This window comes from Protomyctophum bolini (genome assembly GCF_963924005.1).
Source record: "Protomyctophum bolini genome assembly, chromosome: 20".
NCBI classification, from domain to species: domain Eukaryota; kingdom Metazoa; phylum Chordata; class Actinopteri; order Myctophiformes; family Myctophidae; genus Protomyctophum; species Protomyctophum bolini.
Window position 1 is genome coordinate 17,732,476 of NC_137881.1, and position 19,134 is coordinate 17,751,609.

General features: G+C 40.9%; 2 protein-coding genes across 2 annotated transcripts; one reads left to right on the forward strand and one right to left on the reverse strand.

Annotated features, from left to right (window-relative positions):
• Positions 1 to 1,349: 1,349 nt before the first annotated feature.
• LOC308334859 (sodium- and chloride-dependent neutral and basic amino acid transporter B(0+)-like) lies at positions 1,350 to 10,812 on the forward strand. Its single transcript, XM_080791735.1, has 14 exons — positions 1,350 to 1,465; positions 2,395 to 2,526; positions 2,836 to 2,982; positions 3,709 to 3,823; positions 4,356 to 4,488; positions 4,983 to 5,123; positions 5,579 to 5,714; positions 5,942 to 6,034; positions 6,164 to 6,289; positions 6,657 to 6,775; positions 7,711 to 7,810; positions 8,811 to 8,920; positions 9,496 to 9,663; positions 10,430 to 10,812. The coding sequence occupies exons 1-14, from the start codon at positions 1,396 to 1,398 to the stop codon at positions 10,547 to 10,549; spliced, it is 1,710 nt and encodes a 569-aa protein (XP_080647861.1). The 5' UTR covers positions 1,350 to 1,395; the 3' UTR covers positions 10,550 to 10,812.
• A 257-nt stretch (positions 10,813 to 11,069) lies between these two features.
• plin2 (perilipin 2) lies at positions 11,070 to 17,098 on the reverse strand. The gene is made up of 8 exons (XM_080791736.1): positions 16,971 to 17,098; positions 16,716 to 16,763; positions 16,075 to 16,270; positions 15,611 to 15,693; positions 14,620 to 14,893; positions 13,213 to 13,391; positions 12,280 to 12,399; positions 11,070 to 11,840 (listed from the first exon to the last, which is right to left on the reverse strand). The coding sequence occupies exons 2-8, from the start codon at positions 16,743 to 16,745 to the stop codon at positions 11,373 to 11,375; spliced, it is 1,350 nt and encodes a 449-aa protein (XP_080647862.1). The 5' UTR covers positions 16,746 to 16,763; positions 16,971 to 17,098; the 3' UTR covers positions 11,070 to 11,372.
• Between the last annotated feature and the right edge of the window lie 2,036 nt (positions 17,099 to 19,134).

The window sequence follows — 19,134 nt, forward strand, 5'->3', positions numbered from 1 at the left end:
TGTGAAACTTGTGGAGTGTGGGTGTATAATCCTTTTAGACAAAGTGTTTGACTATAGCCTACTATATACTATACTAGTTTTGCATTTCTGTCGAATAAAATATTCAATCGATCAAAGTTGAGGTGGAGTATATAGTCTGATCGCTCCCCTGTTACCAACTCCCTTCTGGCACTCAACTCCTCCCCCCTTTACTAACCTGACACCATACATTATTACATTCTTCCTCACCCTCACGCCAGGTGTGTGTGTGTGTGTGTGTGTGTGTGTGTGTGCATGCGCGCACTAAGTATTTGAATCAATAGGGACTAGGGCGCACAGGCCAACACACCCACCCATTACAAGCTTATCCAAAAATGTGTCGCCTTGGACTAGACCTTAAAAACAATAGGGTATGTGAGCAACTTGGATGCCTATAGTTACTCACAACACATGCTAAAATGAAGAAATGCAGCTGGAGAAATTCGACAGACATCATTGACGAGAATTCTGCCGTTGCTGAGCAGGTAAGAATTCAGACAAACTCCAGAGTGCCTTCAGGACCCAAAAGAGAAAATAGACGTTTGCCTGCAGGGAGCCAAAGTTATAGGCACTATATTTAGGCACTATATTATGTTAGTTCAGTGACAGGCGTCTCCTCCTCTCTCCAGCTCTTGAATAAACAGAAAATACAATTGCACTTGTTTGTGGAGAGACATGGATACTCCTATTACTGAACATACACTCTATAGCAATGAGTACTATCAGAATATAGAGCTATTTTAACACTTATTTTAGCCTTTAACTTTTAAGGGCAACATAATGTTACTTCATGGTAATGTGTCTGTTTCAGCCGATTCAACATGATCATGGCAAATCTCCAGTATTTTCAGGAGCAATGGATCTTCAGACTAATGGGATTTTGGCAGTCTGGCACCTCAGACACAGAGCGCAGATCATTCCAAAGTGTGTTCTTAAATTAGATGAACAATAAATGATTCCCAAAGGATAACTTTGCTAGAACAGTTTACCTGTCTTCCAATTGTTGTTGCTCTGAGCAGGTCTATAATCTATATCAAAATTAATTTGTGAATATGCTTGGCTAAAAAAATAATAATGATGTAAATATCTACGTATATGATATGAGATATAATGATACTTGTCAGTGTGTTTGAAGTTTGATTGGATGTAGTTCCTGGTACAAAAGTTTTAACTCACTAAAACCCTCTTGATTGGGTGATGTCTCACCCTGATGATGGGTCATGATTGCTAGGCATACATATGGTCCTATTATAGCCTACTAATTGATGATCTTGAAGTGAGTACTTTTTCCCCTTCCCACAGGACGTCCGTTTTGACGATGGGGGCGACAATACTCGGCGTGAAACCTGGAGCAATAAAAGCGAGTACCTGATCTCCATGATTAGCCACGCTATTGGCCTTGGTAACGTCTGGCGGTTTCCCTACCTGGTCTATAAGAATGGCGGCGGTGAGTACAGTATATGATTTCATGTCTCGCACCCCCTAGGCCCTAGGCCGGGCATTAAGCAACTTGTCGACTAGTAAATCCACTAGTTGATCTTGCTGGTACTAGTTGATTTAAATAAATAAATGTTTTTAGATTAGATTAGATTATACTTAAAGTCACCAATGTACACAGTTTTTATTTATTTCAAAAAATAAATAAGAACAATATCAGAAAGCAGAATTTCCTGCAATTTTCTGGTGGTGATGTATGTTCTTTTTACATAATAGGAGTCGACTAGTAAACTAGGCACCTAGTCAACTAGTAAAAATGACTAGAAGTGAATGCCCTACTGACCCCTAGAAGGAGCTTGCGCACCACAAGGGGTGCAGCACCACAGTTTGGGAACCACTGACATACAGTATAACAAGTTCACTGTACAACAGTGTTTGATTTCGTCGACTACTACTATGACAAAAGATGTTTGTTGACTACCTTTTTTCACTGACGAAAACTAAATGAAACCATTCAAGAGACTATGACTAAAACTAAAATCAAACATACCGTACAAGCTCCTACTCAAACAACTCAAATAGAGCCCCGAAGTCCTGGCGTCACTCGCTCCGTCACTTGCAACCGTCAGTCACTCATTATGATACAGTCTGTTTCTAGCGAAAATGTAACTAATTCATTAGCAGTAACAATAGCGTTTTCTCTCAGTCAGTTGATTCTTCATATCCATAATAGTGCCAGCTGCCTTTTCAAACACAGTTCTTATATGAGGCGATCTAAAATCCCCTATGGGGATTACAATGCAAATAAAAAAGTACATGAACCCGTGGATTTGTGCCCTCTACCGATATAGACGTCAAACTTCAGTGCTCTATTAAAAATAAATTAACTTTTGCTCTTTCCTGTAATAAACACAATAACAACCCCCTCCACCCATGCAGGTGCCTTTCTCATCCCTTATGTTGTGGTGATGTTGGTGGCTGGCATTCCTCTGTTCTTCCTGGAGAGCTCCCTTGGCCAGTTCTGCAGTCAAGGCCCCGTCAACATATGGAGTGCGGTGCCAATACTCCAAGGTGGGAGACGCTACATGGAGTTCTGAATTACTACTAAATAAAAACATCATAGAAACGGGCATTGAGCTCAATGTGTTACCGGTAACTTCACCATACAATGTGTTCAGAAAGGTTTTATTAACCATTGGAGGAATGCTTAGTGTACACCTGCTCTTTATTTTTGTGAGAGCCACTCTATACATCCAAATGATTAATACTTTTTAGGGAACATGAAGAAATTATTTAAACACTATTATTTTTCATCTCAATGTCCTTGCTGTGCATGCGTTATGTGTACGTTATGTTTTTTGTTTTTCTTCTCTTCTCCAGGTGTTGGAGCTACCATGGTGCTGGTGAATGCACTAGTAACCATTTATTACAGTGTGATCATCGCCTACAGCATGCACTACATGTTTGCTTCCTTCCAGTCTCCTCTTCCATGGAGCAAGTGCTGGAGCTGGACTGATGCTACCTGCGGTACCACACCAGTACAGTAGCCTATAGGTTCCATGTTACTCTTAAGTTAAGTTATAACTATAAGCAGCTCGTAGATTTCATAGCCAATTTACCAACTCTGACCGTTAGTTGAAAACATTCAGTTTGTTTACTAGAATGAAACGAATGCAAGCAGGTTGAAAAGGCAGACTGAGATGGTTTGGACATCTACACAGACGAGGGCTAGTGAGTATCGGTAGAAGGATATGCTGAGGTTGGAACTGCCAGGAGGCCTGGAGGAAGACCAAAGGGAAGATTTATGGATAGTGAAAGAGGTGTGAGAGAAGAGGAGGCAGAGGACAGGGTGAGATGGAGGCATATGGTTCGCTGTGGCGACCCCTGAAGGGAACACTCGAAAGGAAAACTAGAATTAGACGACTAGAATTTAGGATACAGGACTGTACACTGTACTGTTCTGTGTAAACCAAGTGAGGGAGAAATGAGAATTGGTTTGGCTATATGCTGATGCTTAGCAGTCCCACTGTAGAGCTAACAAGTATTTGTATCCACTGAGACTGATATGTTTCCCAATTAACACATGCTGTATTATATTATGCTACAAAAACACGGAAGATCACGGTTTTCAGTTTCACAATGCTTCGAGCACTGTCCAATATATTCCGCATAAATGATAGCTTCACAAGAACATTTTATAATCATACAAACGCAGAATATTCAGTACAATGACGCACTCTTTACCTTCCACAGAGTTCTGCAATATGACCGGTCTGCAATTGACCAACGGGACTCTGGAAAATGGCACCTGTCCGGGCACAAATGTTGCCTCCACTCCAGCACAGAGCCCCACTGAGCAATACTGGGAGTAAGAAATACAATTATACAGTAGTGTACATGGAAGCAATTACTAACTACACAGGACAATTAAACCCTGAGTGTTACTTTAAAGGAGAATTCCATGCTAGACCTTTCTTTGTAGTTGTTACGTCCCCACCAAAGAGGTCCAGGTGTTATCTTGTGCAAAAGCGTATTATTGGCTTTTCCCCCTACCATAAGCCCTCAATGAATTTAATTGAATTGCATTGAATTGAATGGGGCATTGGGGTGTTGTGCGAAGTCACTTATTTCCATCGCTCAAAAATCATTTATTTGTATCCTCTCTTCATAATGTAAATAGTATCCCACCAAGCGGCACACTTTCGATGGAAATAAGCGAATTAGCACAAAAACCCAACCCCCATTGAGGGCTTATGGGGAAATAGCCAATAATGCACTTTTGCACAAAATAACACCTGGATCTCTTTGGTGAGGACGTAACAGCTACAAATAAAGGTAAGAAAGCCTTCTAGCATGGAATTGTCCTTTAACTCATAATATTTTTGCCCCACCCCCCCCAGTCGTGTGGTGCTGCAACGATCGAGTGGTCTTGATGAGACGGGGCCCATAGTGTGGCACCTTGCCCTCTGTCTACTGCTGGACTGGGTCCTCGTTGCGGTGGCCCTCTTCAAAGGCTACAAGTCAACAGGCAAAGTACTCTATCTGCTTTCTCTACCCATATGGCTTCCTGTGCTATACGTCAATACATTTTTTTAGACCCTATAGTATTAGTATTCTCTGAGCATGTCATACTAGGCAAACATTTGGCTATGACATTTTAGTCAACTAAACCTACAGTTGATTTAGTCAACTAAAATGTATTTTGGCTGGCCTTAATGCCGTCGTAATGGCTGATTTTACACTTGCCGATCTACAAGCTCAGTTGTGAACTTGTAGATCTGCTATTTTCAGCATGCAACCAAGTGTAAATTTACTTGTGTCTTAATTCAACTGGATCTCTTGTCCACTAGACCCTTTCAAACATCTCTCGTCTAGTTTTTATTTGTTGACGAAATTGTTACTTTTAGTCATCATATAGCTTAGTCATATAGCTTAGTTTTCATGTAGTTTCCATTTAGTTCTCGTCAGTGAAAAAAGGTCGTCTTAGTATTGGTACTGTATATGTATATGCTTTTTCTCCCCCCCAGGTAGCGTATTTCACCTCCATATTCCCCTATGTCGTGCTGCTCATTCTGCTGATCAGAGGCGTGATACTAGAGGGCGCTGGAGATGGCATCGGGTACTACATTGGTTCCCAGTCCAATTTTACGAAACTTAGCGAAGCAGAGGTATAACGTCTAAAATATAAAATCGTTGCTGTCGGGAGGAAACCTCATAACTCTATTTTTGAGGGTTTTTTTGGCATAAATCAGTGTTATTGAACACCCTTTACGTCTGTGTGTGTTTCGAAAATATTTAACCAATGGAAAGTAGTAAAAAGTGCTTTGGACAAAACCTCTTAACTCCATTGGACCCTCAAACTGTCTGCTAAAGCAACTAACTCCACCACCTCTCCTCATGGAAGTAATTGACAATACATGAAGTTACAACACCAACTTTGATGAGGCTGTATTGCTTTGTTTTAAAAATATGAGGTTTTCTTAATTTCCTGAAAAATGAACATTTTGGAGTTATGAGGTTTCCTCCCGACAGATATACTATAATACTAAAGTCATCACCAGAAAATTGCAGGAAATTCTGCTTTCTGATATTGCTCTTATAAATGTACGTGAGCATGTTTTAGGTCTGGAAAGATGCGGCAGGTCAAGTCTTCTATTCTCTGACTATTGCATATGGTGGCATCACAACCGTGTGCTCCTACAGCAAGTTCCATAACAATGTGTTTCAAGACGCTATTGTTCTAGCTTTCGGCGATCTTGGTAAGTGAAATAAGTTTAAAGTCTCTGCTTATTCAAACATTATTGACTCATATACTGGATTCTAGGCCAGCCCCATGGGCTCTGGGGGAAATAATTTCTGTAAATACAGGCAGTAAATGTAAAAACGAATACAAGAGCTATGTATTAATACATGTAATATTTATATGTAGCCTACAGTACAATACACATGTGGGTTTAAAGTAAAGCATATTGTCTTTTCTTCCAAGGAACCAGTGTGTTTGCTGGCTTTGCCATCTTTTCCATTTTGGGCCACATGGCTCACATCTCAGGGAAGCCTGTTGATGAGGTTGTCCAGGCAGGTGAGATAGATTCTCTAGATTCCACAAAGTACTGCAATTCATAGGGGGGGGGGGGGGGGGGGATCCTACCAAAGTAGTCAACACATTGTCCTTTGATCTGATCTAATTTCCACCTGTATTTGTGTGCAGGATTTGGTCTGGCATTCATTGCTTATCCAGAGGCACTCTCACAGATTCCCCTCGCTCCCCTGTGGTCTGTTCTGTTCTTTCTCATGCTGTTCATTCTTGGATTCGGCTCCCAGATTGCAATGATTGGTGAGTTTCAGATCGAAAGATTCTAGTAATATTTTCTCTCCCTGGAAATAAAAACGTCTGGGTTTCCGAGGCTAGTAATATAGCTAGCACACACACTGGCAATGTTCTGTATAGGCTGCTGCCTTCAGGAAGGAGATATGGTGTTCCAGCATACAATAAGGCAGTGTTGGAAATTAACTAACTATTTTCTAAATATTTCTGAAATGGGACATTCTCCATAATAACGTTTATTTTAGGTACTTTATACTTTTGCAGCACCTAATTTGAAAAATTGAAAATACAACCAAAGAAACACTAGTTTAGATCAGACGGAACCTGCGATTGTTTCAGTTTGAATATGTCATTGTCTTGTCCTTCCTGTCATTAGGGATCATCGAGACCAGCCTGCAAGATGCCTACCCCAAGTTCTTCAGATCCAGGCGCGCCATGGTTGCCGTGGTAACCTGTTCTGTCTTCTTCTTGTTCGGCCTCACATGTCTCACAAGGGTACGTCGGCACTAGCAGTGTTGATTTTGACAGCACATTTAGGTGTTCGTAATGTCTGATTTTACACTTGGTTGCATGCTGAAAAATGTGGTAATAATGCCTGATTTTACACTTGGTTGCATGTTGATAGCAGATCTACAAGCTCACAACACAACCCGCCGTGCTGGGCTGCGACGGGTTGTGAGCTTGTGGATCTGCAATTTTCAGCATGCAATGAAACTAAGTGAAGCATTGTGCGGAAAGCAGGGATTGAACTCGGGCCTCCCACTCGCCAGACCAAGCGCAACCTGTCATGCCAATAGGGCTGAGCCCGATTGGCAGGGCTCAGCTGTAGCCCCCAACCAAGACCCAGCCCAAGACCCAATCCCCGCTTTCTGCATGTTTTTTATTTTTTATTTTATTAGATCCCCATTAGCTTACTGGGGTCTTAAACATCATTACAATATTTCTTTCATATTATTACACACATTTACATACAACATTCATCCAACACAACAATACAACACAAAACAACTCATGATCCGTCTACTACATTCGATAGCTAGCTCCACAGTACAATTAAATCTTCAACATTGATAATAAAGTAAATATAAATTTATACATATACTGTATATAGCTCATATGCATCTCCTTCACATCTCTTGAGTGAACAAAAACAACAATGACTTACTTGTCTTTTAGTTCTACTTGATCTCTTGTCAACTAGTCTGTCAGACATTTTAGTCCAGTTTTTATTTGTAGACGAAATTGTCGGTATATTTAGGCTTGGTGTGTGTGTGTGTGTGTGTGTGTGTGTGTGTGTGTGTGTGTGTGTGTGTGTGTGTGTGTGTGTGTGTGTGTGTGTGTGTGTGTGTGTGTGTGTGTGTGTGTGTGTGTGTGTGTGTGTGTGTGTGTGTGTGTGTGTGTGTGTGTGTGTGTGTGTGTGTGTGAGACAGGCAGGAATATACTGGGTGACTCTCACAGATGCGTTTGTTACTACCTGGGTGCTGCTAATTACTGGTTTCTTGGAGATCATTGGCTTCATCTACATATACGGTAAATACGAACAGGTGTGGATAATACAAAGGTTTGGGTCAAAAGGCGTTGCACTCAGTTTGATTATTGTATGTTGTCTAATAATAATAAACTTTATTTCGTTTATTTACTGGTCTCAAATTTACTGTTTGAGACCGAAGACGAATTTCCACACGTGGACAATAAATGAAACTAACTAACTAACTAACTATATAGCACCTTTTTAAACAATGTTACAAAGTGCTTAATTAACATAAATCTATAGGCACTGCCACTAGAGGATTAAAATGGCCTCTCTATACAAATGGGTCTTTAGTTTTGATTTAAAAAGCAAACCTGAGGTCCAGTGGGAGACTGTTCCAGATTCTAATACAGTAGGCCTAAATGGCAGCAGTGGAGTTCGGCAGGGAGACAGCAACAGGAAAGAAGCTGTCCTGTAGCGCCTCCCAGAGGGGAGAAGGGAAAAGAGTCTGTGGTTTGTATTAGGGACCTCTAGTAGGGCTGAATTAGAGGACCTCAGGCAACGGACCGGCACATGGGGTTCCAGGAGGTCAGATATGTATTGGGGTGCCAGGCCGTTAAGAGCTTAAAAGTCAACAATAATCTTTTTGGTGGCTTTCGCCTTTTATTTCATTTTATAGAGTGATAGGTATACAGTATAGGCTCAATTCTACACTCACCGGCCACTCATAATAGGCAACAACTCAATGCATGTACAGCGCACACGGTCAAGGCGATCTGCTGCAGTTTAAACCGAGCATCAAAATGGGTAGGTAGTGGATGAACTTTTTTTGTCATAGTTTTAGTCGACAAAATCAACACTAGTTCAAAGCCACTCAAATCACCTTTTACCCACACACAATGTTCGGTTTGAACTGCAGCAGATCGTCTTGACAATCTGTACATGCCCAAATGCAGTTGGATGAGTCTACCTGAAAAACACACTATTATGTGCATAGGCCTACTGCGGCTGCCTATACATCTGTTTTGTGTCATGTTGTGCACTCTTTATGCTTTCTAGGAGGTAACCGTTTGATTGAAGACATAGAAATGATGATCGGGAAGAAGAGCTTCTGGTTCTGGTTGTGGTGGCGAGCTTGCTGGTTTGCCATCACCCCCTGCGTCATCATAGTGAGTCTCAAGCACTGTCCCTTTAGTTTATACATCACTTCACACATTCTATTATAGTTTATACCATGGCATAAAAAAAGGCTTTGTGTGCACATTTGTTGCCAGAACCTTAATTTAAAAAGTAAATACCTTCACCGTCTATCTATGTCTTTTAAAAAATAAAGATCCTCAATTAGGGATGTCCCGATCACATTTATCTGATTCCAATCATATGATTTAGACTCTCTGTCGATACCGATTTTTCCCGATCCGATATATTATATTTTTATACAACTCTTATGCCATATCACATTATGGTACAATATCCAAAATCACAGACAATATCCAGTCTAATATCATGATATAATATTGATACTAGCGATGTCCCGGTCACGCGTTTTTGCTCCCGATCCGTTTCTGATCATTTTAAAATGACGCGATCGGCCCCCGATTTCCGATCATGTGATCAGCTCAGGACAACCCTATCCCCGACCCTCTGCATTAAGGGATTAAGATGTTGGTCTTCTAGATTCTCCTATAGTAACATAGATTTAAACAGAAATGTTAACTTTTTCTTTCTGCTCTGACTATTGCAGGTGCTCCTGGTTTCATCTCTGACGCCGTTCATTCCTCCTTCCTATGGAAACGTGGCGTACCCAGCCTGGGGCCTGGCTCTGGGCTGGTGCATAGCGGTCTTCTCCCTCGTCTGGATCCCTGTCGTCGCTGTGTATAAACTGAGTACAGCAGAGGGCAGCCTATGGAAGGTGTGTGCGTGTGATTGCTTCTGTTTGTGTGCAATACCGATGTATCTCTTGGGGATCTGTTTTCTTTTTCTGGAATCTAATTTGCAGTGGTGTAAAGTCAATATAACTACATTTTGGTGAGCACGCTTATCTGACACACCCAAGGTCTGACATGCAGAAATCACCCATGTGTTGCGTCGTGCTTGCGGTTCGGGGTTGGTTTGGTGGTAGGTTGTCGCACTTGTCGGTCTAGTGATGACTGTCGGACCTTTGGCGTGTCGGAACTAAAGCCTGTAACATACAGTAACCAATTCAGCCATTTAAAAATAGCCCCTCACCCATGGGCCGTGGCTCAGCGGTCCATGCACCTTGGCCGGTAGTCCAAGTCTGGCACTGTGCCGCGGGTTCGACTCCCGATCCCGACGGCCTTATACTGCATGTCACCCCTCATCTCTGTCCCCCATTTCCTGTCGGCCTACTGTCTGTAACTCTATAAAATATTTAAAAAAGAAAATAGCCCCTCACAATGCATCACGACGCATTGTGAGCTTATAGGTTGGCTATTTTCAAAATATTTGTATACATTTTTGAAAACTTGAAATGACTCATCCATTCCCATACTATGCATACTAGTACTTTATACTTTTGGTACTCCTAAGTTTGATGCCAAAAGTACATTTTGAATTCCAGAGTAGTTCTACGTTGCAGTATTGACACTAAAAAATGCGAGTACTATTTCGACCACTGCTAAACGGTCCTCCTCCTGAACTCTGTTTACTTCCCACAGCGTGTGAAGTGTTTGTGCTCTCCAACTGAGGACTGGCATCCTTACCTGGATGCTCACCGTGGTGAACGCTACAAACACTCTCAACAGGCCGTGCAAGACCAACTTGTGGAATTTCTTTGAGACAAAAACAAGTTTTTTTTTCTCCACCAGGGGCCACTGTACCATCTCTCAAGTCAAAGTCAAAGAAATTCACTATATTATATCATTTATGTTAAGGACAGAGGACACACTATTGATTCAATTTGAAATAAGTCATTTTAAACTAGATAAAGCTTTTGTTTTATTAAAGAATACTAAATCTAATTTCAACACCTCATTAGGCATGGGAACAACACAGTTTTGTCCTGATGAAGATCTACAGTATTAAGCTCTAGTCTAAACATTGACGAGCAGCATTAAACTTTAGAGGAGCTTTTTCAGCGTCACCCAGTGTGCACTTTCGGATTCTTCTTCTTAACAAAACAGCTATTTTTTTTATACTCAATTTTCGAAAGATTGCAGCTAATACTGTAGTTCTAATCTAAACCACTTACTGTAACTGCTACTGTCAGTCTCTTTGATAAATTGGTTTTACACATGGAAAAATACCCCCACAACTGCAGATTTGTGTTCCAAAGAATACACATTTTATTATGTCATCATTTTGTCCAGGTAGCTGGAATTTGTAACATGTTGGTTAGAAATGTTGAGAGATTGTCATCTTCTTAACCACTTAACGCCCTATTTCTAAAATAGCAAGTCTACAACGTTTCACATTGAAATGGTAGAAACCTACAGTATAAAGACATTCCCCAAAACAGGGAGGACACCAGGTTAAAAGTGGTTAACATGCTCACTAGAGGCAGCGTTAACTATACTCTAGGAAGCCCAAACTCTTGAAACGGCTTTAATAAAATGCTCACCGTTTTATATACGAAATTATATCAAAAATGCTACCGAAAATCTAACTACTGTACTGCTGCATGCTGGAAGAAGCCAGCGAATCCATCTCCACCTCCATGGGATACTGTGAGTTGGAAGAGGAGGAGGACATGGCGGGAGGAGTGTTGGCGGCAGAACAGCAGGGAGAAACGGGAGCGTTTCTGCTCTGAAGATCCATCCGCGGGTAGAACGGCCCCACCAGCCAGTTGAGCGGCGTGTTGTTGATCAAGTAGTCCATGACGTTGTCCAGGGACTCCTTCATTCTGCCCAGCTGGACCTTGCTGCTGGCCAGCATGCTGTCGGGCAGGTCTCCGAAGGCCGCGGCTTTGCGGAAGCTGGCGTACACCTGGGAGGCAGAGGAGCTGATGTACAGCGCCTCCTGCTGGATGTGGTGAGGAAGTCCGTGCAGGCCGGACACCACCACCAGGCAGGTGGTCTGGAGCTGCTGGGTGAGGGAATGCGCCAGGACCAGCGTGCGAGACTCGATGACCTGGAGGTGAAGAAGATGGAAGGAACGTGGTGAATGTTGTGCTTTATAGCAGTGGTTTTCAACCTTTTTCACATCATTGATTTCATATCATTATTATTCTCATATCATTATTTGGCATTTGAGTCACCGACCACCAGTTGATGAGATTAAGGGCTCCATTTTTGTCACCGCTAAACCCGTTATCCCTAAACTTCTTTGCATTTTCTTTTTTACTATTTTGCTAAACACTTTTGAATAGTTAAAATGGCCAATCTACAAGCTCACAACGTGTCAAAGTAGATTGGCTAGTTGAACTATTAAAAAATGATTTTCAAAATAGTAAATAGTAGGATAAGGGGTTTAGCGGTGACGAAAATGGAGCCCTTAGTCTCTCAGGCTATTATGGAACAATCTTTCTGCATTCTGGATGTTCTTCTGTTGGTTTGTCCAGGATCCTTACCTCTGCCTCGCCGCTGGCCTTCTCCTGTTTCACACCGCCGGAGGTCCAGTCTACCAAGGAGTTGAGCTTGTTATACACTTTCTGGTTGGCCCCATCCATGTTCTTCTTGGCATATTCAATCTGGTGTGAAGTAAAATGATGTAGGCATTACTAAAGAGAATTTATAAAGTAATGTATCCGATTGCAATTCAAAGCCATTTAATTCGCTTATGACATTGTATTGGTTTTTATAGAAATAAAAAATCACCTCTATCAATGATATGACATTTACCATTGCTCACAAAAGCAAAATGTATAATTTTTTCCCCCCTTAAAGCCCTTTTAAGTCTGTTCTGTTTTACAGAACTTAATTTTAGTAACTAGGTGTGCTACATAAGCTCTTCATTAACCCATTTTGACCAGGGAACGATTCTACAAATGTCTTCTAAATCCTGACGGTTTTCTGAAAAACCCATGTTTATATGTTAGTGGTTCTCAAACATTTTCATGTCAAGGACCCCCAAAAATATATGTAATTGGCCGCTACCCCCATCTGAAAATATGTTGTTCCAGGGACCCCACAGAAGCAAGGCTTTCAGTTAATAATGTTTGCTTTGAACATTTTCACAATTTTTTTAAAAAAAGAGAGAAAAAAGCTTGTAGATCTGCTAATTTCTATATGGCTAAAGTATAAGAATGCTTAAAACACCAAAAGGGGTTCCCGCTCAAAATGGGTTAATTATTATCGTTGGTCATGAATTTTTTATGACCAACGATAATACATTCTACAACATTCATTAGTTAACAGGCATAATGGTCTCTGCTCTATGGTTATGACTGTATGTATTATTAACTTTTTCAGTTTCAGTTGGTATAAATTCTCAAAGTTGGGTCCAGGGACCCTCAGGGTTCCAAAGGGACCCTTAGGGGTATAAATGTAAAAGCAAGACCCACCAGGTCCACGGTGTGGTTAAGCTGAGCGATGGACTCCTGGCTGCGCTGCTTGGCGTCCTGCACTTTGGCCAGTGCTCTAGTGTACGCCCGCTTGCGCAGTTTGGTGGACAGTGAACCCAGGCGGACATAGTAGCTCGGCTCCTTCCTATCAAATCCTCTCACCGTTTTAACCTCCAGCTCTGTTGAACAAGGGAAGGAAACATCAAAAAAGAGCCATTGCATAAAGAAATTAATGCCGTGGTCATTGTTTTTTAACGTTCAAGCACTTTATTTTTAGTTTTTGATGTCTGAAAAAGCTTTCATTCTTTACAATGTCACAACTACTTGGATCTTAAGTGTTTAGGAAAAGGTTTTGGACGTTAAGAGCAATCCGACAGCAAATTAAAGTATCTCTCTTCGCTTGGCTTATTTATATCTTCTGCCTCTGAGTATTTGACAAGATTTAACTCTAACCTTCGTTAACCAGGTCACATTCCCCGGGTCTGTACTTGACTCCCCCCGGGGGTCTTAACTTGACTCCCCCCAGGGGTCTGTCGCTCTACACCAAATCTGTTTGCCAACAAGCTCAAGCTACAAATAAGAGTAAATGGAGCAGTTATTCACTGATTACTCCCTAAAACTTAGCTGAACAAGGAACATAGTGTATAGAGGATTTAAAAGCTCATTCAGCCCTGAACAGCTAATGTCCAGTTCTCACTTGGTGATGAAGAACTCTACAAGGGCCTTAAAGGGACTTCTGCTAATGCAGTCCGATAAGCTGTTAAAAAAAAAATAAGCTTAAAAATTGGCCCCTGAAAACTGGGCCAATTCCAACATTCCGACATAATGCCTCTTAATGACCCCAATAACCCTTAGTACACATTTGTTTTTAAGAACTGGTTAGGCTCATCTCATAAACCTCATAAACACATCAAAAAGACAAAGAAATAAGTCTTTGCTTAGTGGATTAATTAGCTAATTAGTGTAGCTGTCCCAATGAGGAGCCCTGTACCAGTGTTCAGTCTCTTGTGTGTGGTCTGGACACAATTTTATGGGTCCCTTTATTATTATTTCAAAACATTTTCAAAAAACATTCCCAAAAAAAGCATTAATTAAAAACAAAAGGCAATGACTTAATGGAAAATTTAAGAAATTCCGTGAATTAGAAAAGAAACGAAGCAAACATTGGAAACAAACATCCAAACATGTAGGATTTGGACGGAAGTTGTGAAAATTGCTGATCCACAAGCTTGCAACGCGGCGCGCACACCGCGAAGCGACGCGTTGTGTGCTTGTAGATCGGCTATTTTCACTAGTTTGGGTCCCACCGGCGGGGCAAACGTCTAATCTCTCTTTTTGGGGTCTCGACCTGAAAAGGTTTGGGAAAGAACCACTGGCTGGTTTTGGACTTTGTGTCACTCAACTCACCCAGCTCGTCCTCCGTCAGGGGCAGATACTGCTCCACCAGGCTCTCGGAGGTGCTGAGGGCCTTGTCCACGCCGCTGCTGACCATGTGGGCCACGCGGCTGTCCAGCACCGTGTTGACCACGGCGATGGTGATCAGCACGCCATCATGCACCGCTCCCCGCGTCCTGTCCACCACGTGGGTCAGCGTGTCGGAGACCGTGTCCTTGGCGCCCGTCACGGTGACCGCCACGGCGTCTTTGGCGATGCTCACTCGGCGCACGGCGCTGGCCACGATCTGTCATGCAGAGACGGACGGGACAAACTTTAACGATGAAGCAGTGTTGTTTTAGGCAGCAAATTTCTATTTTGGTTTTAGTCATAGTCTTTGGAATAAAACTCCATTTAGTTTTAGTCATATTTTAGTCACCTGCTGGAATGTTTTAGTGTTAGTCTGGTTTTAGACGACTAAATATCAAAATCTACAGTTGATTCAGTCGACTAAAATGTATTTTGGCGGGCCTTGATGCCGTCGCAATGACTGTTTTTACACTTTCTGAAAATAACAGATCTACAAGCTCACAATGCGTCACGCTTCAACGCGTTGTGAGCTTGTAGATCGGCTATTTTCAGCATGCAACTAATTGTAAAATGACTTGTACTGGATCTCTTGTCCACTAGACCCTTCCTAACATTTTAGTCTAGTTTTTATTTGTTGATGAAATTGTCAGTATATTTAGTCCTAGTTTTAGTCATCATAGCTTAGTTTTCATTTAGTTTCTATTTAGTTTTCGTCAGTAGAAAAAAGTAGTCGACGAACATTTTTCGTTTTAGTCGACGAAATCAACACTGTGATGAAGCAAGCAAACAACATGAAAGAGTCGTGTTTGTTTGTGTGTCCAGATACCGTCAGCATAGGCATTGTGAAATGTGAGGTTGCATAGCTTAGCCAAGCGCCTACGCAATCTATCTCTATTGCAACAGTTGATAACTGTTGAGTCATTGGCTACTGTACCTGGTCAGAAGGTTTCTGCAGAATTGGAAGAGTTTTCTCAATCTTATCCAGGCCGTAACAAGCAAGGTCATTGGCAATGGCAACTGTTGGCAGTACAAAAAACGAAAGTAATATCAATAAAAAATACAAATACTGCAATAGGAAAACTGTATGTAAAACTTTGTTCTGGAAAACAAAACCAACAAGTTAAATGTTGATTTAAGTGAATAGACATGCAGTTATAATTGTGTCATGAGGTTGCTATAGTTTTATTTAAGGGGGGGGGAGTTGAGTCAATAACTGGGTGACAGGGCAAGATGTGCAAGAGCCAAATTCCCAACGAATGACTCATCCAGTCACACAGCGGCTATTATCTCAACTGAACAGGAACTGGGGACTATAAATATTATCGTGTACACAAACATTTTGTAAGTCAATGACACCACTTCTCTAAAATGTCGACGGTTCGGGAGTCAGAATCTTACTTTGAGGTTCCAGCTTGCCAATGATGGGCTGGGCGCTGGTCAGAGCCACAGAGGTGATGGTCTGGACCCCGTGCTCCGCGGCCTCGCACACACACTTGATGTAGGGGTGTGTGCCCTTGGTGCTGGCGTACACGCCGGACATCATGCCATAGGTGGAGCTCACCAGAGGAAGGCTCGTCACCCTCTGAACCACATTCTGCAGACAGAGACATTATTCATTATAATGAATAATTTAATAATAATATTATTGTGAATGTTTTTCTTGGTATAATTGTGTTGTTAATTAGTTAATAATGAATTAAGCAGACAATTTATTCAAAAATAGTCCCAGAACAATGATCCATCACAGTCATACCTCTCAGAACTTTTTAGGCTACTACTGGATCATTTTGGCTGAGACTGAGAGAAAGAGACTAAACCTGATACTGGACAAAGTGTTCTGCCAATATAGGTAAAAGTAAGGCAAACTAGGCTATGTAGAAATCCAGAGGAAAGAATGAGAGTCGAGAAGACTACACAATAGCTACATGTTTATCAAACTTCTAAAATTAGAATAAACAGTTCAGAGTACACAACACACACACACACACACACACACACACACACACACACACACACAGATAGAGAGAGAGAGAGCCTACCTGATTTGGGATAACTGCAACTGCTGCCATAATCTCTACTTGCGAAACCTGAAACAAGAACAGAAAATCAATGTCAACTTAATAACACACAACAAGATAAAACAAGATGATTAATATAGCAATAGCAGTATGAGCAGCCTATCCGTTAACTTAGCCGGTATGTCACATCAGACAGAAGGGTTAAGTGATCCATAATGAGAAATTACATAAATATTAAAGTATCATAAAATCGTGTAGGCTAGGCTACTTACTTACCGATGCTTTTAATGTATGAGGAGCTTATGATGAAGAAAGAGTTCTTTCAATACGATGTCAGAATGATGATCGAGTGAAATCACCGAACTACTGAAGCTGTTCCGTTTAGGACAGTCGGGTCAGTATTTATAAACGTCGTCCTATCGCGAGACGCAGGAGCTCCTCTGACGTAATCGACAGCAAGTTTTTTTTTGTCTGGGTCAAAGGTAAGGTAAAAAGTTTAACTGTGGAATTCCCCCATCCCGTCACGAGTTGGATCAGGTACAGCAGCACAGCGTGACACACTTTTGAGGGACAGGGATATAATAGTGAAAGTGATCTTTTACATTTCAGGTTTATTTATGAACATTGTGGGAGGTTATTATTTTGTATAACAACAGAGTAGCCTGGGTAGTGAGTGTGGGTACATGTTATGTGAATTTGGCACCAAAGTTTCGGTTCAAAACAAAGTGGACCCGGGAGAAAAGTGGACACTAAAACGGAGATGGCACTCTACAAGACCCGTTATAGGTCTATAACTAATAACTATTCATGTGAATTGGCCACTGGGCACTAAAGAGTGGACCTTAGAGTAAATATAGTGGACACTGAAATGAATTGAGCATTTCTTGTGTCATGAGAACATCCACACAGAATGGCTGCAAGTATTAGGCCTGCTACACTGCAAAATATACTATAGGCTGGCTTTTATTGATTTAACTTGTTACAATTCCACTGAAACATAACCTGTATCCCTTCCTATGAAATACTATTATGACATGAAGTTACAAATGGCCTGTCTGTTTTATGTCCAACTCCAATGTATTTATATTTAAGTTCATAAAGTTAACGTAAGTAGCCTATACAACTAAATGCATTTCCAAATTAAATAAAATAAAAAAACTTCAGGATTCCAATTCAGAAATTGCAAAAAAGCTGGGATGCCAATAACAAAAGAGCAAACATAGCAGATCTATAAGCTCCAAACAGTTTTGAGATGGTATCAGCTATTTTTGCTACTTTTGTGTGACAAAGAATGACAAAGTATGTAGGGCATTCATTAAGAAAAAGATTAACAAGAGTATTATTCAATGTGGCCCTCTGGAGTGAGTGTGGAAATATAATGGCCACCTCCCTCATCAAAGTTGCCCCTGCCCTATAACATATCCCACACATCATGTTAATATGGTATAGCAATATTAGCCCTGAGCTGCACTAATGATTTCCATACTGGTTCAATGGGGCTTTGACAGTTTTCAGGACAATTTATTTGGATTATTATTACATCCAAAAATCTCGGTATGACAGTGTGATTTTGCGTCGTCTTACAACATGATAACCTTTCACCTCTTTCCTGTGCCAGTGCGTATGGGTGCAACACGTTGTACTGACCTATGATCTGTTCATTCATTTATATAATCCACGTCATCCTAATTGAATTGCCTGGCTTAATCAGACCTTGATCATGTGATATGCAAACAAAGTACAACCGGATGATCATCCATTCACTTAATGTAACAGAACAACACATGCTGTGGTTTCATCATGACAACATTATATTCATTAAACAATGCAGCAGTGTTGTTTTCTTCCACTAAAACTATGACAAAAAATGTTCTTCGACTACCTTTTTTCACTGACGGAAACTAAATGGAAACTAAATGAAAACTAAGCTATGATGACTATAACTATAAGACTAAATATAGTGGACAAGAGATTTTTTCAGCAAGTGTAAATTCAGCCATTACAACAAGGCCTGACAAAATACATTGTAGTCGACTAAATCAACTGTAGATTTAGTCGACTAAAATCTTATGCTATTTAGTCGACTAAAACTAGACTAAACACTAAAACATCCCAGGTAAAAATTCCAGACTAAAATTAAATGAAAGCTATTCAAGAGACTATGACTAAAACTAAAATAAAAATGTTCTGCCAAAAACAACACTGCAATGCAGTCCATACTGTCTGTTAATGAGGCTATTTATTCACTTGCAGAGTTTATAACATGTATTTGTTTCAGTGAATTAGGAAAAAAAGGGAATACAAAAAATCACTATACCACTAGGGAATTGAAAAATTCACGAGGGAATAGAAAAACGAAATCTAAATTTCCCTACTAGAGAATTAACATTCCACTTGACAAGCATTTGTTTTTAATTACTCATTTTAATGTTATTGATGA

Coding starts and splice junctions, on each gene's coding strand:
- LOC308334859 (XM_080791735.1), top strand. CDS start 1,396: ATGATTAGCCACGCTATTGGCCTTGGTAACGTCTGGCGGTTTCCCTAC. Junction 1,466..2,394: donor GGTCTATAAGAATGGCGGCG/GTGAGTACAGTA, acceptor CCACCCATGCAG/GTGCCTTTCTCATCCCTTAT. Junction 2,527..2,835: donor TGCGGTGCCAATACTCCAAG/GTGGGAGACGCT, acceptor TCTCTTCTCCAG/GTGTTGGAGCTACCATGGTG.
- plin2 (XM_080791736.1), bottom strand. CDS start 16,745: ATGGCAGCAGTTGCAGTTATCCCAAATCAG. Junction 14,894..15,610: donor TGCAGAAACCTTCTGACCAG/GTACAGTAGCCA, acceptor TCTGCATGACAG/ATCGTGGCCAGCGCCGTGCG. Junction 12,400..13,212: donor TTAACCACACCGTGGACCTG/GTGGGTCTTGCT, acceptor ACTTCACACCAG/ATTGAATATGCCAAGAAGAA.